Source organism: Arvicola amphibius, chromosome 8 (genome assembly GCF_903992535.2).
Source record: "Arvicola amphibius chromosome 8, mArvAmp1.2, whole genome shotgun sequence".
NCBI classification, from domain to species: Eukaryota; Metazoa; Chordata; class Mammalia; order Rodentia; family Cricetidae; genus Arvicola; species Arvicola amphibius.
Window position 1 is genome coordinate 10475864 of NC_052054.1, and position 22771 is coordinate 10498634.

Sequence of the window (22771 nt, forward strand, 5' to 3'; positions counted from 1 at the left end):
ATTTGGTGAAAATAACAGAATGAAGCAGAGCTAACAACATAAGCATTGTGCTTTTAAACATCTTGCTTAATATATTTAAACTCAACATGTAAAATGTAGTCTCCCGTGAAGGGTTAGCATTACTGAAGCCCTCAAGTGGTTGGTGCCATCCTCCAACCCTGTCCCGGAGGTAAGCACCATCCAACAGGGAGGCTGGCAGTCACTTTATCTGGTAGATGTGCCAGGAGTGCCCACATAGGCGCTTCGGTAACCTCAGTGACCCAGTGCTAAAGGTCAGGCCACTGCACATGGAATTGGCCCATCACCTGCATGAATGGCCCTGTTTTTCAACCTTCACAAAAAGCATTTAGGGTCAGATTCACGCAGGAGTCTATTTTCTCAATGTAGTGTCTATGGGAGCTCATAGACCCAAAGTAATTTTTGAAAAAATTTAAATACCCATCGATAAGGGATCTGAGAAGGGTCACATGGGAAATTAACATGTCTTGTTATGTCTGGGAGCCCTGGTCCCTGACAGACTGGTGTTTAGTAGACTTGCCCACTGTCGCTCATTAAGTGATTATGAGAGCAGAGGTCAGAAGCCTCCATCCACGGGTGATAACTATTTCCTTCCCAATGCAAAACACATCCTTGAAGTTTGTTAAGGATTATGAAGATGAAGGCTGGGGTTAGAGTGAGACCCTGGGAAGGACCCAGTATGTGTGCAGACAGACCTTCCTTCAAATGCTGGGCAGTGGTGGCGCACTCCTTTAATCCCAGCACTTGGGAGACAGAGGCAGGCAGATCTCTGTGAGTTCGAGACCAGCCTGGTCTACAAGAGCTAGTTCCAGGACAGGCTCCAAAGCTACAGAGAAACCTTGTCTCAAAACAAACAAACAAAAAACCTAATGCTATTCTAACACACAGCGGTGGCCATCTTCTTAGGCCACATGAACTTCTAGGTCTCTGCTTGGGCCTAGGTTCAGGTGTGCCGGGTGCTGGCCTTGGGTCTTTTGGAGAGGTAGATGGGACGCATACCATACTCAGGCTCCTGTGGACAGCCAGGAGTTACGATGTGCCTTCAGGTGGTCCAATCAACTAAATCAAAGAAATGTCATCACTTACCAGAAAGTAGTGATGGAAAGTACAGTCCTTGCTGGAGGGGCCAATCCTTTGATGGCTGTCTTCTAGGGGCAGTGTCCCTGTTCAGCACCTTGACTCTGGGGAAATCTAGTCAGTAGAATGCACGGTGCTGGGGCCAGCTGAATGCCAAATTCAAGCAGAAGAAAAATACCCGAGTGTCATTTTCCCGTCCATGCTTTCCACGAACACAGACTCAAAAGTGCGTCCAGAAACTCTGACAGAGACCCAGCGCCATTTGGCTAAGCAGGAAGGGGTGTGACATCTTTAAAGACTTGTTCTGTGTTTCTTGGCATTGAACCAAATATTGTGACCAGTCACCTGTCATATTTGACCTTTGAAAGACGTGACACTTTATTTAAAAAGCAAGATGGGGCTGTGCATTATGGTTAATTCTACAGATTGATTTCTTTCAGGCCTGGAAAGAAGGTGGTACCCTCCATCCCAAATGCTATTCAACAGAGAGGTTACAGGGATCACCTCCAACAAAAGCCCAGGCAAGCAACAGGCCACTCCATGATGACTTTCACTAGGAAAAGGGTTAAAAGCTGTGATGGGTCGTGGAAACAGAGAGACAGCCTCAAAGGCCTTATTTTAGAACTTTGCTGAATGTGTGCTCAGGCACCAGCAAAGGGAATGCGGCGTGTGCAGGTACACATGTACACCGTACAATGAAGAATAATACACACCCAACAACTTCCTGAAGCCGCAACGAAAGCATCTGATACAACACTTAACAATTCCATGGGGTGGGAAAAGCTGAAGTTAAAGGATTTAAGTCCCTCGGGCTGCAGAACTGGAGATGATTCAGTGTTCTCTCCACTAATGATGGCATGTAGGCCAGCTTAAAGAATAGAGTGCATTGCTTAAAGAACTGAACCATGTTTAAAGGGAAAAGGGGTGTGTATGTATCCCAGATTCAAAAGGAAGAAAACACGTGAGATAAACAGTCTCAGTGTGGCTCAAATTCAAACTTCCAGGAGACAAAACAAGCCATTCTTCTCTTTCTGAGGCCTTCTGTTTCCTAGATCATACTTTGTGTAAAATTAGTGTTGAACCCCTGTCCCCAGGTCAGATTTGGGAAGGCAAGTGAGTTTCCTACTTTCAACAGTTTGGTGATCTCCCACCAACTCCCAACTTCCCCAGAACATTTACATTGTAAACCCCAAAGCAAGTTAATTTGGAACTCAGGGACATCAGAGGACTTTGGGATTTGGGTGGGGCATAAAGTGGAGGCTGGGAGTAGCAGGGGTCTAGGGCGACACTGGCTTTGAACCACCTTTGTGTGGTTTTGGTGAGCTCTGTAGTCCCAGATGTGGTTACCTGGTTTGGGTGCCACTGGGAAACAGGTAACTATTGTTTGTGTTTCTACATCCTAATGACAGGTCTAAGAGGGAGGAAGGCATACTTCAGGAACTTACTTGGTAGACAGGGGCCTCTTACTGTCGGCAGTATGAGACTGCACAGGACACTGGGAGTCTGTGTGGCCTCACTTAACTCTAGGTGCTGAGACCTTTCTCGGGCGCACTAGGGGCATGGGGTGGGGGTTCTGGGCACTATGCTGGACTCTAAGCAAGTGACTACAACTCCGCACGAAGCAAGAAGGGGCCGTCTACCTCATTTCTCACTTCCTTGTAGGTTGAACACACAGGGATTTGCACAGTTTGAGATGGCTGGGTCTCGGGCCTTGGCCGTCAGCCTGCAGAAGGGGTGGTTTAGAATGTGCACTGTATGACGACAACCCACGGCCCCTGTGGAGTACAATTCTGTTTTAACTAGGAAAACACTGTAACTAGCTTTTGAATGGCCAAGCAAAAGCTGATTGTACATCCAACTCAAACACTCAAATAACTATTTGTTAGCCAATGCCACCCAATAATATCTCTTATATGTATATTTTTAAAAAAAACACTCAAATACCAACAGATTTAACTTTATAGCACCATACCAAAATACTAAACTTTCTTTGCACCTTTATTTCTCTCTCTTTTTCGGTACACATTTAGAGTATGGTCATCCTGCAAAATTCTGATAAGTCCTGGAAAAGAAAACAACTAATTTTTAGGACAGAGCAGCAACTCGGTATAGGCGAGATAATGTCAATCCGGGTGTAAATCCTTTGTGGGCTTCCGGAAGTCGGTTTTGTGAGAGTGGAGGAGGAAGCAAGACTTCCCAGAAGAGCCCAGACACGGGGCTTGGTGTCAGTGAGCACCAGCTGTGGGCTCTGGGACCGGCTACTCTAGAGCCACCTGGCTTTCCAAGGGGCCTCTCTTCTGACGAGGGAACTGGGGTGCTAGACACCTGTAAAGTCTGTCCGTACTGCAAGAGAGACTACGATGCTATAGCATCTCTTACCCGTCTCCGTGTTTTCATTGGGCAACACTAAAGTCTGTTCTTTGCAGGCAGATGTATTAAAATTTAGCACAATTATAAGTGGGGTTTTAATTCAACACGGATCTGTTTGCTGAAGTGGGGCGAGGAGTGCTTGCAGGAGAAAACAATTTCTTGTGATACCAGAGCCACTTCACCCTGGTTATGACTGCGTGTTCCCGCCTAGCTCCTCCATGTTAGCGTGAGCAAGGACTACAGTGGCGGGTGTGGGAGGGGCAGGAAGTGTAGACTGAAGAGGGCAGAGAGAAGCAGAGTGAGGAGGGACAGTGGTGGCAGTTTCAGAGAGACCGAGTGTTTCACAGTAACAGTCAATGACCCGGGAAGAAAACCTTCCAATCAGAGTTGAGTATTAGAAAGTGAGCGGGCACCGGGCAGGAAGGAAGACGAGAGTACGCCCTGGAATAGAACCACCACTTGGCACTATTACACCACATACAATATAACATGTTCTTTTTTAACATGGCACAACAGAAATATCATACACGTGGAGTAAACTAAATGCGGAGTAACTTCGAGGCACACAGAATAAGCATGGTGAGTGTGAGCTAGGATTAAAACAAGACGTGGTGAAAGGCAGAAGGTTCTAATTCCAGGCCAGTCAACTTGGAGGGCCCCGCTGCAGGGGATTGGCAGCCACCAGCCATATATGAGGGGAATCGGCACACCTCAATGTCATCATTGTGAATTGCTTCAGAGAAGCCTACTCTGCTAAACAATCTGAGATCACTGTGGCTCCCCACTCTCAAGCAGGTAACCCCAAAAGTTCCTTCTGGCCTTCAGGCTTCATTACCAGGAGGAGGCTGCTACATCTCCCCTATTTCCTGTAAATAACTCGGTTACTATGCAACCATGTTAGTCAAACTAGAACAGTATTCAAGAACACCCATCACAGTGCTTAACAAGATTTAATGTACATTTATTCTTAACATGTGGGACATATAAAGATTTATACTGAATAAATGATATTCATTAAGCCAGAGGAAAAGAGGAATTTACATCAAGTTTTTTTCATTTTTTTCTTTTCTTAAACTACATTATCTTGAAATACAAATGTGGATTCCTGTCACAGAAAAATCGCTGACATTGTGTTTCTTCCTTTTAGTTGTTGATTCTTTGTTTTTTCTTTTCTTTTTTTCTTTTTTTTGTCTGTACTGGTATCCATTTTCTAAATCAATCCATATGCAACCATTTCCACACCTTGATTCATGAAGCAAATTGGGAGCAGCTGCTCTCCCAACAGAGCATGACTTTATACATACAGAAACTTGTACATTACCCTCTTTTTTTGTTTGTTTTTGTTTTTTGTATTTTTTGTTTCTTTTTTTTTTGTTTTTTGGAGATATGGTCCTAATGAAAAAATATATAAAATAAAAATAAAAAAATTATTTAAATCTACCATCACTTCGTAGTTATCACATCATGAAAAAGAAATGAAAAAATGTACTAAAAAAAAAAAAGAAAAGAAAAAAAATGAGGGTATGTTTAATGTACAACTTCTATATACATCACAGCCCACAGGCAGTAAAAAAAATATTTAAAAAATGATGAAAGGAATTGTGAAGAACGGTCACGTGGAGGCCGGACCGCAGCAGACGTGGCGGTCGTGGTGAGGAAGCAGTTCCGCCGTGGCTGTCAGGGTGCAGCTTCACCCTAACTGAAAGCGCCGTTTTTCTTTTCTTTCTTTTTTTTTTTTTTTTGCTCGTAGCCTAATGTAACCACTTTCCTGTGGAGAAACCAGTATCACTCATAGTTCTGACTGCCACACTTCCTCGAGCCCCTATACCTATTTCTCTAGAAGTTTCTATTGCACAGAGCTTTGGGTGACGGGGTGCAGTTTTGTTTTTATCGTTCTGTGAAGAATAAAATTCATAGGAAATCAATTCAAGGATCAATTTTCCTTTACCTTTCTGCCTCGGTGTGGTGAAATTTTCCTATCTTAACCTCTTTTGCCAAAAAATTTTTTTCTTTCAATTCACTTCCCCAAAACTGCAATACAACATTTAAAAAAAACATTAAAAAGGAAATTTTGTGGAAAAGAAGTGACCTTTGAATGCACTGGACAGCAACTTTGGTTAAAAAAAAAAGAGAAATAGAAAATCCCCAAAGGATGTACTTATACACACAGACAGCAAATATCAATTTTATAACTGTTCGAATTAATGATTTAATTCCCAATTGGTAAATAGTGACGGGGCAGAGGAGCAAAGACTCTTCCTTCATCCTACGCTGGATAAACGAGAACAGACACAGCCAGTCCTATGTGACCCTCTATCTTCACTCACGCATGCGTGCCTGCTCACGTGTGTCATAACTGCCCAATCTGAAACAGTACATCACAGATGACAGACGCCACCAGAGAGTTCAGGACAGCCGATATCGAGATATCCAGCAACCGACCCTCGTGCAAAAGGAATTCTGAACGGTTTTCGTCCACTCTGGCCATGGCCAGCAAAGCCTTGGCCGCCCTGCACATCATGTCTACGCTAGGGGGTTCCAGAGGTGGGGGCTGCATGTGCATGAGGCTGTGCTGGCTCTGCTGGTACTGCGCCATCGTCACCCCATCCTCCAGGAAGCTTATCAAGTTTCCGATGCTTCCTTTCTGTACAGCTATTGCCCTTGCTGCCAGTGCGTCCCCCTGGGCAAGGTTCGATAAAAGAGCCATGGACATTTCTCGACAGACGGGGTTTTTGCGATCCCCAACGTACCTAACTAATGTAGCATAAAATTTCTCCTGACGGCTAAATGGAGGTGTGGCCAAGATGAGGTCCACGTTGTTGTCCTGGATACTGAGTTTACAGAGCGTCTCTAGCACAAGTCTCTGTGGTGACAGGACTGAGTTAGGCCCCACGGTGGGAAAGGGGTCCTGTGCCTCTGCGGACGGGCACACCATCCAGTGCAGCAAACCGTCCAGGATCGGCAAGCAGATGCTCTCCGTGTACGCAGACAAGTCTAGCTGCCCAGAAATGTTGGCCAACGTGACCAATGTGTTATCCCGCAAGACCTCAAGGCAGTCCCACCACCACTCATCTTTGCTGCAGGCCACCCCCTTGTCCTCATCCTCCTCCTTCTCGTAGGTTTGTGGCGCCCTTTTTCTCTCTGGGTGCTCGTGATGCAGCAGAATCAGCTTTCCCAGGATCAGCACCAAGCCTGGGTGTTTGGACATCTCTGCGTCGTTGCCAGGCACGAAAGACAAGCTCCGCACGATGTTGGACACACAGATGCAGCGCTTGGCCAGGGAGTCCTGCCAGTGTGCGATGGTACACAGGGGCGTCTCATCCCGGCTCCTGGGCTCGTCCTCCAATAGCCTGATGTTCCGGTGGCTTTTGGCTTGCTGGATTCCAAAGGGAAACTTGCTGCTGTCGGTCTGGGGTCCTGGGTTGGCGTCTTCAGGCAGGGCCCCTGGCCGGGCAGACAAGACGTCATCGATGGTGGCTATGATGCTTTTCTCTGGCTGCTCTTCGGAATCACCTTTGCCTTCTGGCTCTTTCTTCCTCCCGGTGGAGCTGAGAGGCGGAGGCGGGCGCCTGCGAGGAGGGATCTCCATCTTGCTCTCAAAGTGAGTCTGGATGTGCTCGGTAGTGTCGCCGCCCCCCAGCTGCCAGTGCAGGAGCCCACTGTTGAACTCCTGCACGCGGCCCAGCTTGTCAGACCGGTCCACCACAAACAGGTTGCTCTTTTTGACAATCTTTATGGGCAGCTTGTCAAATTTACTGGCCTGCTTTGGCGTCTCCTTGGGGTCTACGGTGGCATCTGGAGCAGCAGGGGCAGCGCTGCTCGTCCCCTCCGACTCCGTCTTTCCGCTGTCTTCCTCCTCATCCTCATCCTCCTCCTCTTCGTCAGGACACTCAGCATCTTCTTCTTTCCCAGAATCGTCTCCTGAGGACTGGCTATCATCTTTCTTTCCTGCGTGGTGATCAAGTGCTTTATGACTGGGGTCGCCCACTTCATATTCCATAAGAATTCCGAAAATGTCAATGAGGCATTTTCGGAAGTACTCTACTAAAAGTTCCAGGAAGCCAGACAGCTGCAGAAGAGAGAGAACAGGCACAGGTTGAGTGGTGAGGTCATCAGCTCTGCCTGAAGGGGCAAGAGCAGGAGCCGAGGGCAGCTTTGGGTAATGATGTTCATACATCCTCTGGCCAGACTCTGGAGGGCACACCGCACACCCGAGAGCTACCTTCCTGATGACGGACAAGTGTGCGCAAGTGTGTCCCTGACTCTCTGACACCTGCACTGCCAGCACCGGCACCGGTTTACCAGAGCCACGGTTCCCACATGGTGAGGACGCCACCACTCTCCAAAGATGGGGAGCTCCCCCACTCTCCACGGCTTGCCAATTTAGGCACTGTGCATGTGAGGAGTGGGAACAAGGATGTTACGGACTCTTGTATCCAGAGTGAATCTGTTTCCTCTTCTATTTATCTGGGAGTCATCTGCTGGGGGTTTTATGGTGATAATCTCAGGATTTTTATGGCTATTTTTGTCTCAGGTGTCATAGGTTGCCCTAACTTATGTTCTCTCTATACCTTCTGGAGGAGATAATTTCAGCAATGCAGTAGCTCATAAACACTGAAAATTATAATCAAATCGATTTAGTCCCTGATAAGCGAATAAGGCTGCTCCATAAGATGCAATTTTACATTTCAGTTACCGGCAGAGTTAGCGAAAGGCAGGCGCCACTAGCAGAGAGGCCCGGGCTGTGGAAAGGTGAGCGAGCCCTCCTGCTCGCACTGCTCGCTCCGGCATGCAGCCCGTCACACTCAGGCTGCACACGGCATGCAAGGACACTCCTATATGACAGGCACTATGGAAGCTGCACACTTGCACATCTCTGTTCCCTGGAAGGGGCTTGGGATTCTGTCCCGGGGTGAGGGGACATAAGCTGTACCAGTCACTTTGGTGCTCCCAAAGGAATTCTCCTATGTCAAGCTTGGGTGGCTCCCTCCCTTTCACAAGTTTACCTCTGCCCTAGTAAAGGGCAAGTTAATCAAGCACTTCCAGGTATAAAGATGCACGACATGGCCAGAGTTCACCTGTCACAAGGGTGAAGGTTCTAGAAAAGGCTGGACACATTATTTAAGCTTTTCTTAAAAACAAAACACCACCACCACCACCAGATCATGCAGAGTTTGTGACACATTAATTTATTCCACCAACTTAGAACTGTCTCCTGGGCCGCACAGAAGACATGGTGAAAGAAACAGGGTGGTGGAAAGTTCTGGTCTTTTTCAGTAGCAGGAAAGGAACGGACAGCCCAGCATCCTCTGGGGCTGAGCTGTTTACATCCCACAAAGAGAGCAAGCCTCCCACTTTCATTGTCAGCACCTCTTAAAGGCCACAGTGCCAGCGACTGGCGTCTTTCTCAGGGTTCCTGGTCTGTCAGTGGTACTGCTACAAGCTCCTCTGAACAGAGGGCTTCAGATAGGGTAACAGCCAGGAGAAAGGCAGAAGGGAGGCGACCTTGAGGCAGGCACGGCCAGCAGTCCCTGATCATTTCTGTCATATGGTGGGGACACAGGGGTCATCAAACTCCATTCTCTTACATAGTAAGTTACCCATTTTCTACTGGGGAAAAACTGCAGCATGGGGAGGTGGTACACACATACAACCCTAGCACATGGAAGCAGGAGTCCACTTCAAGATCACATAGGTTCAAGGGTAGGCCTGCCTCAAACAAATGTGACAAATTCTTCACTGCTATTACACACACACACACACACACACACACACACACACACACACACACACCAACGATGGAATTCTCATCATAGACTAAGTCCTCAGGCAACTCTATGTTGATGAATGCTGCTTCATACTAAGCACAGGGATTCAAAGTCTTGGACAGGCCCTGCTCATCAGCTGAGACATGCTAACTTCTGCGAGCTGCACTGTGGCTGCCTCACCTGGGAGAGGTTGAAGGTGGCAACAGTGCTGTCGTCGTAGAGGAGAATGTTGACGGTGTCCAAAGCCCAGGTGCTCTCGGCCAACAGACCCGACTTGAGGGACATCATCACACGCCACGCCTCGGGAGTGACTAAACAGGAGAACAGGACATTATGAACATTTGCCCTAGAGGAAGACAGAGCATGGGCTGCAGCCCAGCTGTACACAAATGCTCGCAGTCAGCCACGGACACCGCCTGACTAGCTGGAGGTGCTAACCCTGCAGGGTACTTGGTTCTTTCACTTTGGGGGTTAAACAGAAGCCTTAAGAGCTTCTAGTTGTGGGAGGACCCGGCCAGCATGCACGGCCCTTGTCATCTCGGGTGTTCTTCTGCCACATAAGAGTCAGTAGGGGGCACCAGGTTTGTACAGTGGAACCCCCAGCAGAGCTGTCTTCTTCCACCTCCTTCACTCAAAATGACCTCAAGGTGGCATCTTGAGACTGACAAGTTTGTGGAATTAGAGGAAAATGTAAGCCCCAGACAGTGTAGCTCTAGAGGTCTGGGTTTCCCGCACTGTTTCTCGCACTGCACTTCTATGCCCCTTCGTTCAGAACACGCTGTGGCTGAGCCTAGGACAGGGAGGCGGGAAGCCTGCATTTCTTCTGTTCCTACTCCTGCCACCAGAAGTGATGAGCACGACAGCTGTCAGGTTTGCTGAGAGGATGGGGCCACGCTGGGGGCTCCCCACGCCCTGAGTCTGCAGTGGGAGCTCTTCAGGAGGCCTGCGGGGGGCCTGGGATGTGACCCTGAGGTTGAGAGGGAGCCTGATCTACCCCTCACCACAACTACAAGTGGTGCCGCGCGTGCGTGCGTGCGTGCGAGGGGGCTGTATGTAGGTGTGTCCAAAGACGACATTGCTGTGATTTTGTTTTACAAGCTTTTTAAGACTTTTGTCTTAAACGTGACTTTTGTCATACAAAGGATCAGACTTTAGAAACTAAGGAACATAAATTTCCCTAAGCTGAAGGCAAGCACTGATATAAACTGAGCTAAGAGGTGAAAAACAAAACAAAACAGAAATAGATACTGGGCTGGAGAGATGGCGCAGCAGTTAAGAGCACTTATTCTTGGAGAGGAGCAGGGTTGGGGTTCCAGCAGCCAAATGGCAGCTAACAACCATCTGGAACGCCAGTTCCTGGGGATTTAACACCCTCTTCTGGCTTCCTTGGGCAATGCATACATATAGTCAGATACACATGTAGGCAAAAATCACATAAAATAAAAATAAATACATCTTTAAAAAAGCAGATATGTATCTATTTAAACACATAACACACACAAACATACATATCTATTTCATTTTAAATTCTCTATAAAATTGGCTCAGTATCTATGCTCTAGCATCTCCCCTACAGATCCATATATAAAAGATGCCGTTTTTCTTACTATGTACCTATTTATATCCAACAAATGACAGCATCTTTACTATCTATTTAATTTTCTAATCACTGCAAATGATTTGAAGTCAAGTGATTCCAAAATCTCTGAAAAAGTTTTTCTTATACAACCAAGAGCTATTATTTCCTATGCTGTGTTAAAGAACTTAAAAATAAATGCAGAAAAAGCTGTGCTTACTTCTAGACACTCCAGACCGCTAATTAGTATTCCCGTCGTCTCACAGAGGACGGGCGAGCGCATTAGTATTCAGCTGAGGCTAACTCCTCGGCCTGTATCTGCCAGCGTGGTGTGGATGCCGCAGCTCCAGACATCACGGCAGAGAGCACCACGCATCACGTTTACCCATCTATATATACCCTATAGCCACGCTTCCGCCCTGCCCCAGAGAAGCTCAGCTTGCACTGTCACCAGAGTGACTTGCCTCCAAATCCCTCAGCCTCACAGTGGGTCTCTTAAGCATTCCCATGCAGCAATTAGGGCTAAGTCTGAAGCCAAAGCACAGCACGTGACTACTCAGGAGTCCCAGGTCTCTCCCTGAAGCACTTGTCTCTCACACACACAACCTTTGCACCTAGAAGTATCATTATTTCAATGCAGGCTCTTCTCTGGCCTGTTTCTTATTCAGATGAGTGGGCTAATCAACGCTCCCATATGTAAATATCCTGATAATTCGTATTATTAAGAATCTCATCCAATTGAATGGATGGAAATGACATCTAAATTGAAGATCCAGATTGAAAAGACAACCCATTTTCAGAACACCCCTTCCAAACTCACCAATGTCTTTTGAGGTGATCTTTCGCCTTTGTTTCAGGACTGGCTGTGATGCTTCCACAGAGCCAGGAGGGAAGGTAATCTCCCTTCTGATTGGCGGTGGCTGAGGGGGCGGCCCAGCGACCTGGGATGTGGGGACTGTGGGCATGACCTTCTGCATCTTCATGGTGGGCAGGAAGGGGGACTTGCTTGGAGACATGCGACTCTCCAGGGAGCGCTGGAAGGAGGCGGGGCTGGGCGCCCTGGAGATGTGGTTTGGCAGCGAAGGTGGCGTCTGGTAGGATGACTGAGGCGGGCGCGTGATGGGCTGCATGGAGGCCGATGACGACATGTAAGGCTGGCGCTGGCTGACGTGAGAAGGCCACTGGCTCTCATGATTGATCCTCTGGTCTGGTACCATCATATCATCCGTTCGGTTCATGCCTGGGTAAGGCGGCGCCTGCGCAGGGCCACCTGGACCTTGCCTATTCTGGTAGGGATAAGGCATATCGTTGCGTGCTGCCCACACGTTCTGCTGCGGCCCCTCGCTGGAGGCTGACTGCATGGGGCCACCCATCATCTGAGGTGGGATTCCATGTGGCTGCATCTGGCCTGGGCCCTGCATCCTCTCCCTGTTGTAGGGGTAGGGATACTGTCCCTGGATGGGCCTCCTGTCAGGGCCAGAGTAAGAGCTTCCGTACTGGTTGTACACCTCCTGCTGCTGGCTGCCATACTGCATGTTGTACATGTCCCCTTCATGGCGCTTGGCTGGAGGCCCGTACATGCCATCCATATGGCGTTTGTAATTCTGAAATTCATATACAGACAAAACATACTGATGTACTCTTAGAGGTATAATCATACACACTCAATTATGCAAAATAGTTATTACTGGGCAGATTGTTCATTTCCAAACGAATATGGGACGCCCTTACAGACTGACAAGCACTAGCATTTAGGCTTGGATTTCAGTATCACCACACGCTCTGAGGAGGGCTTCCCAAGTTTGCTTCCATGGATATTAAACTTTGTTAGACAAAAACAAGGACCCCTCTCCCTGGGCTGCTGTGCAGGTACAGCACAGCACGGGTGAACAGCACAGCAGCACAGACAGAACCGAGAGATGCTCTGTCTTACAGGAGCAGGCTGCAGATCCCAAGGTCGCCCTGGGTGGCTCTGGGTCATAGGGACCCCTTAGGCCTCAACAGATGGCTACACATCTATGCAGACACAGCTCCTCAGGCTGGGCCCCCATACCTGGTGACCATATCTTGGCTTCTGCCTACTGTACAGGTCCAGTTCTCCAAGAAACCCATCCTGGTCCCTCCACACAACTCCTTCCCCTCTCTCTACCCCTGGAGACTCTTACCAGTGCCCATCATGTGGGTGGGTGGGACTTCCTGATGGGAAGCAGAGACGCTGAGGGTGGACCTTGCTACTTCACTTCAAACTGCTTACATTAAGCTGCCTCAACAACTACAAGGTATGCTCCGGAAGTAAATGAATATTTCAAAACGACTGTTATTGAAAAATTCTAAGACAATTTCTCTCTCTCTCCCTCTCCCTCTCTCTGTGTGTATTCTCTTTTTGTCAGAGATTCCAGATCAAAAAGGCAGCTCAGCAACAACTGGATCTAGTGTCTGAGGTCATAATGGAAGCTCCATCCTCAAGGTCACTGTGACTTTTGCATGACTCAGCTGGGAACCAGCATGAACTACCCTATTACTCAAAATATGTCGTTAGTTATTATTTTAAAGAAATATTTTTGTGAGTGCACTTCAAGGGGCAATGGGCCCCACAGTCAGTAGAGGAGCGCCCACCACAACAGGTGACGTCGGTATCACAGGCGCGAACAGCCCATTTCTCGTATCTAAGAGTCAGCTTTTAGGCTTGGTTTACAACAGTCTGGGTTCTTTTAAGTATGGCAGACAGTTGTCCCTGGGTATCTACAGAGACTGGTCCTGGGACTCCCACGGGCCACATTCAGACAAAGGCTCACGCTTTCTCTACCATCTAAACACACTGTTGTTTGAGTTAGGTCTAGGACTCAGATCACAGTGCACTGCAAGCGAATGCTGTCTCAATAGCTGTGCCTACTCGTTCAGAAAACGAGGATGAAGGAAATGTATGCACACGCTCTGCACACTTGTCTTTTCACCTGTGGTTGGCTCAGCTCATGGATCTGGAACATAGAGTGACCACAGACACATGCCCAGCTTGAGATATGTATCCCAGCACACCACATATCAAGAGCTGTTTTCAGTTTTCTGAGTACTTCCTAGTCAACCCTCTTGGACTACTGGGTAGAGCGCACAGCTGCTGTTGGCCCTCCCCAAATCTTCATAAGAAAGACACAGGGAAAACAGGCCCACACCCACTGCTCCACTCACCGGCTGCTGTGGGTACAGGCCAGGCTGGTGTCCTCCATACGCCGGCTGTCCTGTGGGAGGACCTTGGCCTGGATACTGCTGCCCGTAAGCCTCATGCCTAGATTAAGGTATTCAAAGAAAACTTAGTTTACACGGAACTTGCGGCAAACAAAGACACGAACAGCCCATTTCCAGAAGCTCTACCCAATGGCTCTGCCTTTTCTCCACACGCACTACTCCCAACAGAGCAGGACGCCACAGCTGCAGCCCAGTTTCTTTTAGGGACGGTAACACCCATCTTAGGAGAGGAGCCAAACTCCCAGCTCAGGCTGTTGCTAATAGGTGTCAGAGGAATACCGGTCGGACAGGCAGGACCTTGTATATACTTGTCCTGGCCATGGCCTCTTCCTTTGAGGCGGAAGCCCCACCCACTCACTGGCGAGTGCCGCATGGTGTTGTCATGGGAGCCAGAAGCAAGAAGAAACTAACTAGAGTTCAGAGGCAGCATTTCTAGAAGTTTAAGAACATGGATGACACTACTTCCTCTCCCTCCTCACTGAGGACAGACCGGCTTCAGTTTTTCAAGCTAGACTCCACGAGTGAGTCCCCAGATGCTAAACTTGGCAGGGGCGTGGTCAAAATCCTAAGTCCTAATGACAAAGGGTATGGAAAGGACACTAGCAACGACCGAAACTCCTATCAAATCGTCACTCAGAAACAGACAGCGTTCCTTTTCAACTGCTCTTTCATTCAGAAATCGTAAGTGCCACGAAGCTAACATTCCCAGGGGTAACAGAGCTGGAGCTGTGACAACAAACTGGCTTAATTTAGAAAGACTGGGTCTTGTTGGAGGGGAGAGCAACTGAACTGGATATATTATTAATCTGATCAAGAAATGAAAATAAGAAAAAATTAGACTACCACATGCAAATAGACAGGGGAAGACTCTAGAAAGGAGGATAGAGAAAAAACTATAATTGACAAGAATAAAACTTAAGATGGGCAGGTAACACTTTTTCAGAAGATTTCCAACAGTGAGGTCAGGCTCTGAGGTGGACTAGTCAAAGCCGGGCACTCTGCAGAAGGAGAGCAAGCTAACTGGAGATTCTGTGGGAGTGTCTGTCCTTGCACAAGTATCTAATCTCACTGGGGAAAACCAGTAGCTCTCACTTGATCCTAGACCCCAAATGAACCCTTATCCAATGTATTAGTGATCCACACTGTGATCCACGGCTAACTGTGGCCCGCATTCCATACACTAGGCGCCTGTGATGGCTCACGGATTGATGTCGTCACACGCGGTCAGGGTATGAACACTCAAACCACCACGAGTGGGACAATGGTCTCACACCCTGTAAAGTTTTGTCAGTTGTACTGGTTTAATAAAATGCCGATTGGCTAGTAGCCAGGTAGGAAGTATAGACGGGGCGACCAGACTAGGAGAATTCTGGGAAGAGGAAAGGCTGAGTCTGCAGTCATCACCCAGACACAGAGGAAGCAAGATGAGAATGCCTCACTGATAAAAGGTACCAAGCCATGTGGCTAACACAGACAAGAATTATGGGCTAATTTAAGATGTAAGAATTAGTCAATAAGAAAGCCTGAGCTAATAGGCCAACCAGTTTATAATTAATGTAAGCCTGTGTATTTCTTTGGGACAAACAGCTGTGGGACTCGGTGGGACAGAAACCTCTGTCAACAACCATGTCACCTGTTTCCCAGTGGCGCTGTACTCTAAGAGCCAGGCTCTGGGAAGACCCCGGGGAGACCTAACTAGGTGTAACAGTTATTTTCACACCCACTCCTTGCTCTGAGCCCCTCTCCACACATCACCTCTCCTGGCTCTAGCAGGTGTGCTGGTGAGGGCCTGAGTGTGGTCATGTGACCCTGGGCTGACACCAACCATATCCATATCATGGAGGAAGGGACTCAAATCCGCCTTGGCCTTGACCAGCACAAGGCAGCCGCAGAGAGGACAAGGCCTGATCCTCTCGTGTGCTTCACAGATCACAAGTACATGCCACAGGCTAAAGGCCTGCCTGGGGCATGTCTCACTAGGGAAGAATACACCAGTACAAGAGAAGCCTTTGGTGTCACAGCCAGGGGCATAGGAGAGGAATCTCTTCATGAAGGAAGCCCGTCGCTGTCACCACTGAAGGACGAGGCTTCTGATGGCCTTCCTGTGACATCCACTGTCTTCCTACCTAAGTACAATCCGTGTTAACAGTGATCCCTGTGGCTTGGCCTGCCATGTGGATATCAAAAGGAATTCAAGGAGAGATTCTTGTGCCCCTGAGATGTCTGTTAAGAGCAAAATACACTCTTGGTCCAGAACTCGGAAAGCCTGAGTGCCAAGTGCAATATCCTACGTATCCCCAGGGAGTATGGGGGAGGAGAGTCAGGTACTGAAAAGCCCGGGGAGCTGGCAGAATTTACAGGCACATCTAGGCCGTCTCACTGTGGTAACAACAGCTGCCTTGGGGGATGCCAGTGCCAGTGCCGTGTGTCGTGGCTCCTGAGTTCTGAGGGAAGAGTGGCCTGCCAGTCACGCCAGGGCACCAGAATCTGAGGTCTGCTGCAATACCTGCTCATAAATAACAGCCCCTGACTGTCCGAGACCAAGTTCTTCAGGGTCTGGCTGAGGCCACCCCCTGTAAGTAGCCACTACGCTGCCACTGGATCCAGGCACCAGGGCTCAGAAGTGTGCATCCGAGGAAAGCAGTTTTTGGTAAATTGTCTTATCTCACCAAAAAGCACTCACCTTCGGTCGTAACTGGCTCCATAGGGAAACTGCTGCCGCTGCCCCATGCCCAGGTTGGACATGGCGCCTGAGGGACTCTGGTTGTACACATCCTGCATGCTGCTGTTGGGCATCTGTCCTTGTGTCATGAAGGGCTCGCTACTTCCAGGCACTATGGTATTAAACAAAAAGGCAGACAATTAAGCAATTTCTAAGACTCATAGGGTTTACACACCCCCTTCTAGAAATTTCTATGATCCCTATATGTTGTATGACACACCACAATCCTAATGAAAGGGTATGAAGTCTTCCCAAGGGGGCAGAATCCTGAGATGGCCTCAAAGACACCTGCATCCCAGGTGCTTGCTTTCCGTGAGCCTCTAATCTTGACTTGGGCAGGCCCAGAAGCAGGCTGGGCTGTGGCTCCATGGTTATGGTATGTTCCACAGCAAGAAACACTCAGAGATGTAGTGATGTTTACAATTGGCTGTGCATTCACCTTTTAAATCTGGGGCTGAGGGTTAAATATGGAGCCTTTCTGACTCTTACTGGTCCTGTCATCGAAAGAGGGACATCCTGAAGGGTCGACAGAGAACAGCCCACAACAGGACAGTCGCTTTGGTCCCATAACCATAAGAGACTAAGGAATAAATTCTGCCAACAACTTGAATGAACCTGAAGGGGACCTGGAACCCAGAAGTCCTGGCCGACACCTTGGTTCTGTGTGAGATTGAGAGCAGAGGCCACACCTACTCCTGACCCCCAGAGCGTCTGTAGTCCTGCTCTCACAGGTGCGATCTGTGCCGCCTGCCATGCGGCGATGCAGAAGCTACTAATGCTTATGTTGACTACTGTCTATAGAACAAGGTAATACCAGCTCATGAAGGGACTATAAACAAGACATATAATATGTATTTAATGCAGTTCCCACTCCTATAAGGAAAAGCCAGAAACCCTTGTCATAAACATGCATTTACAAGAGCTCAAGGGGCTGGAGACATTGCTCACTGGCTATAGCCCTTGCTGGACCCGAGTTCAGTTCCCAGCATCTACAGTGCCTGGCATTTCACTATGGCCTGTAACTCTATGGGTATCTGAGGCCCCCTTCTGGCCTTTGGAAGCACTTACATTCGTTTGAACATACATACACATGCATATTAAGAAACAACAACAGGAAAGTTGAAGATGTACGAGCCCTGACTTATTTCTGTCCAAAAGCAGGACCACCAATGAGGTTGCATATGCAATGAGCATGAGCTCAGAGCCTGAAGAAGGCAGTATTAAGTCCATCACAGGCCTGCAAGTGTTTGAAACATTTGAACGTTTAATGAGTCTGACAGCTACGTCTAAATGAAGCAAAGCTGACTGAAGATTTCTGAGTCAATGCTGTCACCCGTGGAGCAGCCACAAGGGCTGAGGCCAATGCAGGAATATCACAATCTCCACCTTCTCTCTGTCTCTACCACAGCAACCTGTGGTAGAACCAGTTTTGAGAATTATGTTCCATTTTATAGATGGAAAGATACAGACAGAAGTCAAGTGTCATAATTAAAGTAAAGTAGTTTAATTTTCCCTAATACACAAAGAGATCTTAAAAAAAATAATCATCAACAACAACAAAAGATAGTAAGTCAAAAACAAGAAAAAGCCATTCACAGAAAAAGGAAACTAAATGGTCACTCAGCATGTGACAGACCTGTGGCTTCACTGTAGAAATGTAAGTCACGATCTGATTGGCAGATGCTGTGGTGGCTGGTTAAGAATCAGCTCAGTAAGTGGGGCCCACACACCTGCACACTCCTGCCAGTGCATGTAACCGCTGCAACTTCTGCTGGTCCCTGCTGTGGGCAGCCACCCCCTGGCACACACAGAACACATCTGTGTGTTCACAGCCCATGAAGTTCCCTTCCCTATAATGACACTGGGCCGTGTTACATGGCTGGTGCTGACCACCAGGATCAGGAAAATGGATGCAAGCAAACACTCACACGAGCTCGCAAAGGGCTAATAAGAAGATCTTGGATCTTCTTCTTGGAACACACCTCCCATGGCAAGGGTATCCTAGAAACTACATAGGAAGGTCCCAGACTCCAGCTGAGTCCCTAGCAAAGACTGTCGACATCAGTTATGTCCCTTATACACAGTCCTGAGACACAGGGACGTTGCGCTGACTGAAGTCAGGGAGGTGGGACAGTTTGCAATATCATAAAGGATGACCGAGACACTTCATTTCTCTTCTTTGACTCAGAAATCCACCTCCCATCTCATGGAGACACTGCCACAATCATGGGAAGAGCTTATTTCAACAACTGTTTTGTATGAGCAAAACAGGAGGAAATGGCCCAGCCAGTGCTCCAGCACCAGGGTCCAGCTAAAGATGAAGCACAGCTGTGTGTATGGATGTTAACAGATGCTCAGGCACTGGGTACCATGGCCAGAGCTTCAGAGAGAGAAGGAAACAAGCAGGTTGGAGGCTGTTGGTGCGCAGGCACAGCCGCCTCCACAGGCTAAGGGTTCTGAGACCAGACTGACTCACTGTACCACCGAGTCACAGGCCAATGATAGTGACGTCACCAACAGTGGTTTCCACTGACTAAATTGGTCTGAGTGGTAGAATAAGGCAAACTGAAGAATAGAAAATATTATTTACAACAAATTAGAGATGGAGAACAATCTTTCCCATGGACTGTGTTTCTGCTCCAACGCTATGGGGCAGGAGGTGAGCTGAATATAAAAGGATTGTGCCGTTTATCTATGACGCACGTGGTTGATGAAGACATATTGCTCTCCAGCAGCACAGCTTCTGCTTGCTCCCTCCCCTAACTGCACAAATCCAGTTTGTGCATATGCACAGGTGCACACCCGCATGGAGATAAGTCCCCTCTATTCCCATCTTACTCTTGAGATGAGCTCTTTCTTACTGAATGTGGGGCTCACGAACTTGGCTAGGCTGAGTGTCCAGCAAAGTCTGGGGATCCTCCGGTCTCTGCCCCATAAAGCTGGAGCTGTGGTATTTCCACCACACTCAGTTTTTATGTGCTTGCTGGAAATCCAAATCCAGGCCCTCCTGCCTGTGTATAAAGTGCCTTCCCCGATGGCTACCTCTACAGGGAGGAGGGGCACAGAGGTCTTACCCCAAACACCAGAGATTGGTTTTTCCATGTTATTGTTACATGTCTAGAGTCTAAAGGTGGGATATGGACCCAAAAACCCTCTCACACCACTAAAACCCAGCTACTTCTAACAGGTCTTTATATCTCAAGGTTATTTGATTTATTGTATATTCTGAAAACCTGTATTTAGAAGTAGCCCCAAGACTATTGAAAGGAAAAATTACAGTTTATCTTGCTTTATGCAACTGTTCTCTGAAATGTTTGAAATATTCTAAATCTCATTTGCTTGTTAGTACACAGCCAATGCTACAGATGTTGAGATTCTTCTGTTATGGTTTTATAGTCCATAATACTCATCACAACCAAGCTGGAGCTTTATGCATCACTCCACTTATGGCTATCTCAAAACTCACAGCTGGTATGCATAGTGGCACATGGTTTTAATCCCAGCACTCGGGAGGCAGAGGCAGGTGGCAGGTGGAGCTCTGTGAGTCTGAGGTCAGCCTGGTCTACACGGAGTTCCAGGTCAGGACCTTTGCCCTCCTCTGATGCATTCACACATCACTGCATGTCCAAGGTTTCCTGTTGCTTTTTCCTTCAGTCACGGCCTCTGTGCTTCTCCTTCTAAGTTTGTTAAGTCCGTCAAGAGCTATGTAAGAGCCACAGGAACACTACACAGTGCCCAGCACACGCTAACACGATGCTGATAATGCGGGAGAGGGGGCACCTCCCGACCATGGAGTCCACCCTTCTTCCACGGGCTCTTGTGCATGGACTCACCCCTTACAGCACGCCCAGGCTCTACCACTGTCGTCATTTCTACATGAGGCAAGTAAGACATGTAGAAGCTATGTTTTCCTACAGCTATAGCTTAAGCAAGGAAGTGAGGCCATGTTACTAAATGGCAGGCACTCAGATGTGTCCCAGACGAACAGGTGACTGGGCTGGGAGGCAGTGGCAAGAAGAAAGCCTTCCGGACCATGTCCACGTAGAAACTTCATTCTCTGTACCTTTTCTCATTCCACTGAAGGGGTCCTTGTTGGGCTCGTAGGGCATCCTGCCCATCATGTCTGGCATGCCCATGCCCTGCTGGTATGGAGCATTTGGAGTCATAGAGTTCCGTTTCGGGTATGCCGCATCACCCACGTCTGAGAATGGGTCGTGCACACTGATTGTACTGCTCCTGAAAGATGCAAAAGACGAAAGCTGAATGACCCCGCAGCACGGGCTACACACACTGAGCTCGAGAAACAAACCACTATTCTATGCTAAAACTCACAGCACTAAACTCGTAAAATCTAACCAGGGAACAACACTGTTCTCTATCAGGTGTCCTCCAAAAACAAAATAAAACCTGAGTCTACATCTCAGAGTCCCCGGAACATACCTTCCACTTTGCATGGGGGTCATCTGTCCATGAGGGGTAGATGCTGGGGTTGGTGGCTTCAGGTCACCGGGAACTTCTGCCATCGAGTTGCTGCCAGTTGACTGTGGGGTCTGTGGGCCTTGTAAGGATCCTGAGTTAGCTGGCAGTGGTCAGAGGAAAACAAGGGAAGAAGCTAGAGTTATTGAGTCAAGTAATTTGACAGCCATGTATATGAAAGGATTAAAAGGAAGACATTTAATATAGCAACAATGTAGTAAAATCAGTCACTTATATGTTGCTTTTATTAAGGGGATGGAATGAGAGAGGGAGGGAGGGGCAGGGAGAGAGAGAGAGAGAGAGAGAGAGAGAGAGAGAGAGAGAGAGCATGCGCATACAAAGGGTGGAAGACAGGGCTCACATGCTAAAACAAATGCTCTGCTCTGAGTTCCACCCCCATCAGCCAGAAAAGGAGTATTTCAGAATAAACGATTTAGAAACATACTTCATTTGTGAGCCATAAAATATAGTTATACGTTTGACTGGGTAATTGCTTCCTGGGGTATTTATCCTGGGGAAAAGGAGTCTAAGAAAAAGAAGGCTTTAGGCAGAAAATTGTTTAACTCAGCGTTGTTGGAAATACTCTAAATGTAAATAAAGGAGAAATGGGACGAAAATTTGGCACATCAGTTTGATGGTCTGTAATATGGTGCTTCAGAACACGGGTTCTTCTGCAGCAGGGAATGTCTGCAGCTCAAAAGTGGTTATGTAGGTTAACAAGGCACCTTATACTATTTTAATATCTTTTCAACAGTTGGACACCTATGCTCTATCATTAAAAACACTCATTTGAGCTGTAAGATTTGTTATTACAGATGTACATCAGGCTGACTTGCAGTTAGTTCTTCAATCCTGTTGCTGGGCTTCTGAGATTGTTTCCACCACAGTGACTTCAGAATCACAGCATTTGGAAGGGAGCCCTTTCAGAACCCGAGTGGATTATTAATTAATCTTGCCCACTTCATCATCTATCGCAGTCTTTAGCACGCTAGATGTTCAACAGAGAGATGTTGGCTCCATGTATCCATCAGACAGGAACATAGATGTTGGCTCCATGTATCCATCAGACAGGAACATTCCGGGGGAATCTGTGTCTCGTGCATCTAGGCCCTTTTCAACAGGTGAACCCGCAGTGTAGCCAAATGACAAAGGCCACACAACCCCACCTTTATGGCGTCTGCACAACTGCCTGGGATTGAGCACTGCAGACTACCAGCACATGGGAAATGACACTTGCTTTCCTGTGGAGGAGGGGACAAGCCTCGCTCCAGTGCTTGTTTTACTTCAGAGGAAATGGAGGTTAAAGAAGTCCTAAGCCATTTCTCAATGAAGGGGTCAGAAATGGGAAAAGTGGGCATCACTTATGTACGCAAGAGACACAGTAAAGAAACTGCTCAAATGACCTCTCTGGGATCTGATTAAAGTTTTTACTGGAGATACGAGAGCGAGAGAACAGACAGGCATCTGGAAGAGCCCAGGGCCAAGGCAGAAGCAGACCGAACACGGCCAGCAGACCAGACC

General features: G+C 47.9%; 1 protein-coding gene across 3 annotated transcripts in view; it reads right to left on the reverse strand.

Annotated features, from left to right (window-relative positions):
- Positions 1-4405: 4405 nt before the first annotated feature.
- The window catches only part of Arid1b (AT-rich interaction domain 1B), a 360006-nt gene continuing 341640 nt past the window's right edge, over positions 4406-22771 (reverse strand). For all 3 annotated transcript variants that reach the window (XM_038338780.2, XM_038338778.2, XM_038338779.2), the window contains 7 exons: positions 21215-21353; positions 20838-21010; positions 16736-16886; positions 13996-14092; positions 11630-12413; positions 9414-9544; positions 4406-7534 (listed from right to left, as the gene is read on the reverse strand). In XM_038338780.2, the coding sequence (XP_038194708.1) occupies positions 5816-7534; positions 9414-9544; positions 11630-12413; positions 13996-14092; positions 16736-16886; positions 20838-21010; positions 21215-21353 (3194 nt within the window). In that variant the 3' untranslated portion in view covers positions 4406-5815. The remainder of the gene's footprint in view (positions 7535-9413; positions 9545-11629; positions 12414-13995; positions 14093-16735; positions 16887-20837; positions 21011-21214; positions 21354-22771) is intronic.